The following is a 9,533-nucleotide window of genomic DNA, read 5'->3' on the forward strand; positions in this document are numbered from 1 at the left end:
ATGGTAGTCCAAAATAATTGAAAGAATAAATTTCTCTATAATGATTGCCCACATAAGAGTTGTAGAGTATATGGAAAGCCCAACATTTATTTAGAATATCCAAAAATGTTAAGCCCAATTTGTAGGATAATGATTTAAGTAGGAAAATCTTTAGATTTACCTATTCTTTTAGTAGACAGAGGATTAGTACTCCCTCCGTCCTGTTTAATTGTTATCCTTTGATTATGGTACAAAGACCAAGGAAAGACGAGAGGGCTAATTACAAAATGGCATGTGGATCAAATTGAGTGTGAATGGTGAAATTGTTCATCAATTTTTTTCTTAAAATAGAAAGGACAACAATTGACTAAGACACCCCAAAATGAAATAGGATAACAAATGACCTGCACAGGGGGAGTATTATCTTATAGTTCCTTGACTAATCTTATCTATATTAATATAAAAGACAATACTCATTCCTCAGCGCGCCACGTCATTAATGCAGTATTTTTTTTTTTGGAAATCCATGGGTGGGACCCAGGAGTGTGCAATGTATTTATTTATTCAGATATCCGTGTTTTTAAACATGCGATAAATTCCGTCTTGCAACAAATTCTATGAAATCATATTATGAAAAAATTCTTCGAATTAATATTATGAAAATTTTTATACATTCCGTGTAAATAAAATTAATAACATATACGCAAAATAAATTACAAATGTGAGTAAATGAAATTGAAGTACATAATTTTTAAAACAAAATTACACAATAATATAATTACATAATTTCAGGAAGGAATTATATATACGGGATCGAACATAAAACGCAAATGAATTACAAAAATGAATTACATGTATTTTTGTTAATATTATTGTACCATGCAGCAACAACATCACAACATAGTTTTTTAAAACTACAGGGTACAAATTTTTTTTTTTTTTCAAAAAATCAATCATGACGGAATATTTACTTGGAATATAAAACTCGGCAACTTAACTATCAGCCGCGCACACCGAAAATTGTAGGTGACAATGATAGGCAACCGAGTTAATTTAGTCGTCAACTAGCACTTAAAGCAAATTTTAATTTTTTTTTACTCTAAAAAAACAAATAAATAAATTTTAATTTAATTTACAAGTGATTAATTTTTTTTAATAAATAATTCACAATTGTTATAATAAATATTTTTTTAATCATAACAACACGATAAGGTAAAAGTCGAAAAACTTTAAAATATGTTTTTTTATAAAAAAAATAATCCTCTCATATCTGTATAGAAAGCCGTTCATCACCGAGGATTTATGTACTTGGAGCAAAACTTTTGGCAATTTTACTATCAATCTCGCATTCCGAATTCGGAAGATGACAATGATAGGCTACCGAGTAATTTCTACTTCTACAAGTAGGAATGATAGGCAACGTTAATATCGTCATGATAAATACACTTGGACCAAACTGCATTAAAATCAGATAATCAGCTTATTCTGAGATAATGGCATATGCAGTTAAATATGTCATGGCAACAGTTATAGCAGTTTTAAAGGAGTGAAGTTGTGGGCTAATGGCAGTAGTGGGGAATTAGGGTTTAATAAGTGGTTATATTGGCTTATAAATAGAAGTGCAAACATTCAAAGCATGTCACAAAAAACTCAACATTGCAAAGATAAACAAAACCTTGATATTATGGCACACATCCAGAGTATTCCAATTTCGAGCATCACCAAAGAAACAGCGAGGACGGAGCAACTAACTGTTAGGGTTATGAGATTGTGGTACAGAAAGTCGGAGGCAAATCCTAATGACGTGAAAGGGGTAGAACTCATCCTAATCGACGAAAATGTAAGTCTCCTTTTTTCTGTGGCAATTTTTAAATAATTGTGACAAGTGATTAACTAATATGAATGAATGCAGGGAGACACCATTCAGGCATCAATCAACCAGAGGCTGACTCACCTTTTCTTAGAGCACCTTAATGAAGGGAGCACATACTAAATAAGAAGGTTTAGCATATCATCAAACCGAGTAGGACTTGACAGGGCAACAATTCACCCATGCAAGATTTGGTTCGAGTACAACACTAGGTTGGTACCCATTCCTAATGCAGATATACCGCTTTCTACCCATGATTTCTACACTTTTAATGAGGGGGCCTTTGGTGCAATGCCGAATAGACTTTATATTGGTAAGCAGCAATTGCCTAGATTTTGTTTTCATATATGCACCATAAATGTTAACTAACAAGAGTCAAGAATTCTGGGCCAGACGTAATTGGAAGGTTGGAGCACGTTTATCCAATAAAAGACAGCCATGGCAAGAGAAGGTGGACTATTGTTTTGGGCAATAATCTGTAAGTTAACTGTAACGAACTATATTCTATAAACGATATATTAAACTTAACACAATCACAACATAATCATTACAAACTGTTTTTTCAGGAACCAAAACTTGTGCTGCTCATTGTTGGGGGACTATGTTGAGCAAATTTCAGAAATCGAGCAAGAGTTCATTAACAAACCAAAGCCAACGTTGGTTATGCTATTCGTGAAACGTTCTGTTTATGAAGGTATAAAATTCTGGTCCTTCAAAAAGCAATTTCAGCAATACAAGCACTTTGATTACATTCAACGTATAAGAAAAAAAATGTTGGAATAAAATTCACTCATTATGTTCTACTATGCAGGGGAAGTTAGCATCACATCAACATGGGGTGCAACAAAGATATTGGTTAATCCAGATATGAATGAGGTGAACATGTTCAACAATAGTTATGACAACTAAATCCATTTTATGTGATGTGATCGTCTTTAGGGCAATAGTAAATGCAATCATAGTTATTGACCAGAAAAATGCACAAGAACATGAAATAGTCCATAAACCGTCAAGAAAATGAAACAGTCCAGAAGCAGTCCAGAAAAATACACAAAATGAAACAGTCCAAATAGAGTCCAGAAACACTTTGAATTGAATTTTTTTTTTACTTTCCCATTTCAGCTTAGCTTAAATTAATTAAGCCATTTTTCTTACCAGTTTTCCAGATGATGATGAGCCCGTCTTTGGGGCTCCAGAAACTACTGGGCACCATCCTCCCATCCTCGCAAGTGCAAACATCAAAACTTTATCAGAGATATCAAATTTAACCAAAGGAGGGGCATATGTCACAATGGCAAAGATTATTAAGTTAGATACATCTGGTAATAGTTGGTATTACTACTCATGCAAAGAATGCAGATCAAAAGTGAAGCAAGGGGAGGATAGGTTGTGGTATTGTGACAAGGAAAAAGTTAACAACAATTGCACAATGAAGGGTTTGGACGTGCCATCAGCAATTCCAAGGTTTAAATAATTACTAATAGCTTATTCAATAGTTCTTCAAACAAGTACAAAATTGAATACATTTTAAACAAGAACTATCTTGCAGGTTTCAAGTTATGTTTTTTGTTACATATGAAGCTCCAGATTTGGTTGAATTCATTATTTCGGATGATGTAATGGCTGATTTGCTTGGGAAAACAGCACAAGCAATCCTTGATGAAGATGAGGTAACTTTAAACTCATTTACATATAATTTGCAGAAATATAAAAGCAAGTTATAATGTTATTGATTAATGTTTACATATCATTTCAGATATACACTGTCGTCCCTCCCCCATATTTCAGGCCTTTACTTGACAGGACATTTGTGGCAAAAATAAGGGTTACTCAATTGTTTAACATTGAGCAAAAATCAAACTCATTTGGGATGATCAGTTTATGTGATGATCCAAGAACAATTGCTAAGTGGGATGCCATGAATAATGCAAGAAAGGTATGGCATCAATTAATGACTAATATATACACACATTACATTTTTTTGTTTCGTTTTACTAATAAATATCGTCCTCTCTTTTAGGAACAAGCTATTTCAACTTCGACAAGGGACACATCGAGAACCGACTCAATGATGGTGAATTGAATTTTAACTGCAACTAATTTTTTAATACTAATGGCTTTTTCAGTAACCATTTCTTTTGTTACGAGAAAATGAGAGAGATAGTTGAGTCCAAACCTGTGCTGCATTCTCAAGAGATGACGCCATAGAAAGGTGTCGTGGAGATGGCTGAGGCATCTGAGAAATCATCTGCAAAAAAACTGAAGAAAATTAAGATGGGCAAGCAGCCTATGGCGTTCTAAAAAACATTTCAACTATTAAGCAATTTCTGGACCACATTTTTAAAGAACATTTGTGTTTTTGTTTTTGGACTTTGTTGTTTTCTGTACTGTTTTGGACCAAGGTAATTTCAAGTTGTAATAGAACAATTTAGGTAGTCATAGTTAAGGTAGATGTGTAGCAAGTTTATTATGCAGACAATCCAAGAAGCTGAAGGACAAAAGGATGCTACTACACTTCAAATATGGAGCTTTACGGACAGCAAAGATTGGATGCAATATTAAACAAGCAAGTAGATGACAATGATGCATCATATTGGATAAGCTAGCAACATCACTACATAAACCTTATTTATGTTCTACGTTTCTACTATTGTATTTCAATTTCACGAAGAATTAATGTAATTTTCTCAACATTATCAAATTTCATTCGTTACTTTTCATTTCCAATTTACGATACATGTCATTAGTCATTAATAAGTGAAGTAATTACCAAAGGAACACGTTTTTTTTTTCAGACAACAGTATTAGAGTACATTCATTATCCAACCAACGAGTAAACAAATAATTCTGGACGAGTAATTGACATATATTGAAAAACATGGAATTAAAAAACAGATGTATAGAATTGCACAAATTTATAACAAGTTTTGAAAATGTTATTGTAGCTTAGTCAGGGAACGTGTAAACAAAAACATCTGGAAAAACAATGTCAATTTTGTTCAGGTTAACTGACGGTTTAAACAGTTATGTTTAACTAAGCATGATGCACTACGTGCAGTTTATAAGTTAGTGGGCAATTGTGGAGTAAACTGAACTAAGTAGTTATGCATACAGGTGAGAAATGGAAGCAAATCATTTCCAAACAATGGCCAGAAATGCATTTATAGAATACAAATCAATCAAACGCATATTTAGATTACCAGTTTTTAAAGTTCAATTAAATAGATAAGCAACTAGAAACTGTCAAATTTTGCACATAGTTTACCAGATTTTAAAGTTCGATTAAAGTTCAATCATCTTGAGAAGCATCAAAATATTGATGGGTTAAACATGGAAAAGGCGAATTCAAGTAGAAGCCAAAAAAAAAGGAGAAGGCAGCATGGAATGAACACGGAAAACAATATGTTTCTTTAATTTTTTCTATAAATTAAAAAAATTTGTTACAAAGTGTTATTGATTACTTAACATCATCTATCTTTCATGAACAATATGCATATGCTTCCCTAGAAAAAAAGACTGATCCCATATCCTGCAATTTAATAAAACATTTTCATTAGTATTAAGTTCATGAGTATAACTTAAAAAGGAAAGTTTTATAAACAAACAATGATTAAATATCACTTAACTTAGATTTTTGAAACCTTCAGTATGTGTCTACAACAAGCAACATACCAAATGTTAGTAAATTATCTTCCCAGAAAGGGTAATATAAAATTGAAAGGTATATTACAAGAATAAAATCAGGAAACGTAGTTAACTTTTCACATGTCGATAAATGATCTGCAAACAAGTGTAGAACAATTAGTATGATTTGTATATATTAGAATACAACTGACAATTGTGCAAGCAAAATGAGTTCAGAAATGTAACAAATTGATTGATAATTTATAATTGCCTTAATTGAAACCGGAGTCTGAAAGACGACAGTTGGGTTAAGTCAGGTGGCAACAGGTTGGGTCAACATTGTTAAAAAGGATAGGTTAGGTCAACCCCAGTTGGGTTGGGTTAGGTCAACCAGTTGGGTTGGGTTGGGTTAGGTCAACCATTTGGGTTGGGTTGGGTTTGGTCAGTCCATGTTGGGTTGGTTGAGTTGGGTTAGGTCAACTGTTGGGTTGGGTTAGGTCAACCCATGTTGGGTTGAGTTAGGTCAACCCATGTTGGGTTGGTTCAATTGGGTTAGGTCAACTGTTGGGTTGGTTGAGTTGGGTTGGGTCAACCCATGATGGGTTGGAGTGGATTATGTAAACCCATGTTGGTTTGGGTTGGATTATGTCAACCCTGTCGAGTTTGGTTGGGTTAGGTGAACTTGGGTTGACTTGGGTCGGGTCAACTCATGTAGGGTTAGGGTCAACTCAGATTTGGATGTGCCGGGTAACGTCAGGTTGGCTTGACTCAGGTTTATCTGCCATGGGATCATTTGAAGATAGGTTGGGTTGGGTTAAACTCATGTTGAAATTGTGTTAGGTCTGACTGGATTGGGTTGGGCTATGTGAGCCATAATTTGGTTGGTTTAGGTGATAGAATTGGGTTAGGTCAGAGTCAATTGGACTCCTACACGATTTTAAGTTGTGGACGGGTAAAATTTGTTAACATTTTTCTACAGATAAAATAGTACAGAAATTAATGATGCAATTTTCAAATTTACATTCGGTTTTATATTTATCCAATAATCTAATAAAAGTGGTAATTTAATTTTTGAAATAACAAAAAAATTGAATACTCAATAAATGCAATGACGTGGAGAAACATATCATATTCATTCATTGAGAACACCAAAAGACGTATCAAAACACCCTTGCAGCATAATTTTGAACATGTTTTGAACAAATGTCAGAGAATAAACTTGGATTTTTTTTACATGCATAGATCTATGTCTTCTGACTTGAAAATCATGCTACAAACCACAGTTCTATGATTATGAATTTAAAGTATCCAATTTAAAAAACATGCAAGAACCACGGATCATTCATTCTTAAGTAATAAAAATAAAAAACCATGCAACAACCACGGAAATTTCATATTCAATGTTTAATAACAGTAGTCATTGTTTAAATGAACATCAGAACATTCGACCGTTCATGTTTAGGCAATATTTTGAATAACAGTGATAAAAAATCATGACTAACAGCATAACAACTCAATTAATAAATTTTTAACATCAAACAGATCTAATACATTATGCACAAAGTCGCAATAGATATTAACAAAATAGGATTTTTTAATTGTTTATAGCATTTTTAAGTCAATATACTCATAGATCTAATAAAAAAAGTGTCGAAAAATGTAATCAATTAAATTTATCTTAAATATTAATTTATCAATTGTCACATGTAAGCATCTAATCATTCAATTTATAATAAATCAAATATCATGTGAAAAAATGAATTTAGGAGGCGAAAAAGACATAAAAGAAGAGATGAATAAGGCAATCACCATCAATAGATCATCTTCAATAGACGCATTTAAAAACCACAGTTGGAAGCCTTCACCTTCTTCATGAATGTCAATCTGCATGTGAGAAAAGATGTCGGCAAAGCAATTAATATTTAACCAAAACGCCATGTATAGAACATCTTCAATAAGCGCAATAAAAATTAACAAAAACAAAACGCACAGATCATTTTGCATTAATTAGATCTGTAATCAACAGATTTACTATATTACGAAAAAAATGCAATAAATCTTAAGAAAAACTGATTTGAAATTGTTAATTGCATGTGTATCTAATAAACTCATAGATCTAATAAAAAGTCATTGTAAATAAGCAAGCAGTGAAATTGATCTTAAAAAAAAATTTCTATGTCGATTTTGTAATTAGCATTAACTCAAATATGTCATAAAATTGATAGATCTAACAATATAAACAACCATTTTAAAAAACTCGAATATAATTTGAAATCAATTTATTATGCGGCGGAAATAACATAAAAGAATACAGTAAAATTGAACTTACCATTAATACAACATCTTCAATAAACACTCCTAAGAACAAGATTTCGACCTTCACCATCTTCATGGATGACCGTCTGCATGCGGGAAGAAGAGGTCGGAAAATGAAGGGTTGCTAATCGGAATTAGGGAGCACGAGGGAGGAGATGGGAGTGTGTAATTTTTACTGAGAGAACAATGGTTTTTAGTCAGAGAGTGAAGCAGAGAGAGAGAGAAAGGGAGAGAGAAAGATGGAGGCGTGTAATGGAATGTGAGACGGAAATTTTAGGGTTTCATTTGTTGGGAGGGGTATATATAGTAGGGGTTATTATTAGGGTTTTTTATGATGTTGGGCTGGACGTGAATTCTACAAAGGTTGAGCCCAAATTGTATTGTTGTCAGCCCAACTTTTATATCGTGTGGGCTTTTATTTTTGTTCGGGATATGTTTGCATACGGTCCACGTAGTTTACGCTTTGAAAATGTACATTAAAAGATAACGTTTGACATAATTCGTCTTTGCCGCTATGCTTGACCAATATAGGTGTTCAGATACAACAACGAAACTTGATGATTACGGACAATACGCCACAATCAATGTCAAATCCTGGAGTACTGCTATCTGACATTACGAAGGGTACTTCTTTATTTTTAATTGTTAATATTTTAATACATATATTAAAAATTTTCAATTTTTATTTTAATCCTGTTTAATTTGTTCTTTTAAAAAAATTATAATAAGTCATTACCAATTGTGAAAATTCCAGTTTCTCATACCCCATGTCATCGAAGCAGAAGAAGAACTGCAAGTGAACAGATAGCGATAACAACCCCGCCAAGTAATGTTTATAATGATCCAACTCTGTCATATTCCAACACTCTTATTCTAACGCCTAATCAGTTACGGGCGAGAACGACAAGAGAAAAAATACAGTCACGATTCTCTAAGAAACGTGCTGGTAATGTTCATCATGACGTTTCTCAAAATACGGTCAATTGTACGCCAGCAACCTCCAACGTGACAGGTATATATCTATATTTAATTTTTTACATTTAGCATGTATTAACGTTCGTGAAAGTCTTAATTTATATTAAAAACGTTGTGTAAAACATATATGTAATCCGACTGATGTTGTTGAGCGCTTAGTCAGAGATCTATGTGCTGAATATGGTGAAGCTTTCAGTGAAGTGAATCCGTCTGTAAACCAAATTGAACAATCACACGGTAGTTGTGTTTTTAATGCGTCCTATTCACATGGAGAATCTTCCAGAACTCAGCAAAATACTTATGTGCCGTTAAATAATGATGGTTAGTTCATTCATGACTTTTAATTTTTTCATTTGAATTGCAACATGCTTTGGTTATCGTAGTCTAATTTTTATGTCTCAATTTATGAATTTTGTTTTGAAAACTGTTTAGCATGGGAAGGATATTTGGACTGTGGTGATGCAGAATATGAGTGCGAGAAATGTCACGCGTTGATGTGGTTTGAGGAGAGAAAAGATAAAAGACGTGGTACAAGACGTCATAAGTTCTCACTTTGTTGTTCTGATGGAAAAGTTGAACTCCCATTTCTACAGCAGCCGCCTGAACTTATTGTAATACTACGATTTTACGAGTCTTTGGGTACTCTATCGAGTGGGGCTTACTCTGCCGAGTAAGTATGTTTGGTATACAAAACAGTAATCCGCCTATAGGGTACTCGATCGAGTAGCCTTGGCACTCGATCGAGTAAGTGACACTCGATCAAGTACGT

General features: G+C 33.3%; 1 protein-coding gene across 1 annotated transcript; it reads left to right on the plus strand.

Moving 5' to 3' along the window:
* The first annotated feature begins 1,663 nt into the window (after positions 1-1,663).
* Positions 1,664-3,932, plus strand: LOC141649508 (uncharacterized). The gene is made up of 7 exons (XM_074458196.1): positions 1,664-1,752; positions 2,416-2,543; positions 2,661-2,733; positions 3,008-3,313; positions 3,399-3,519; positions 3,606-3,785; positions 3,870-3,932. The coding sequence occupies exons 1-7, from the start codon at positions 1,664-1,666 to the stop codon at positions 3,930-3,932; spliced, it is 960 nt and encodes a 319-aa protein (XP_074314297.1).
* The last annotated feature ends 5,601 nt before the right edge of the window (positions 3,933-9,533 follow it).

Source organism: Silene latifolia, chromosome 3 (genome assembly GCF_048544455.1).
Source record: "Silene latifolia isolate original U9 population chromosome 3, ASM4854445v1, whole genome shotgun sequence".
NCBI classification, from domain to species: domain Eukaryota; kingdom Viridiplantae; phylum Streptophyta; class Magnoliopsida; order Caryophyllales; family Caryophyllaceae; genus Silene; species Silene latifolia.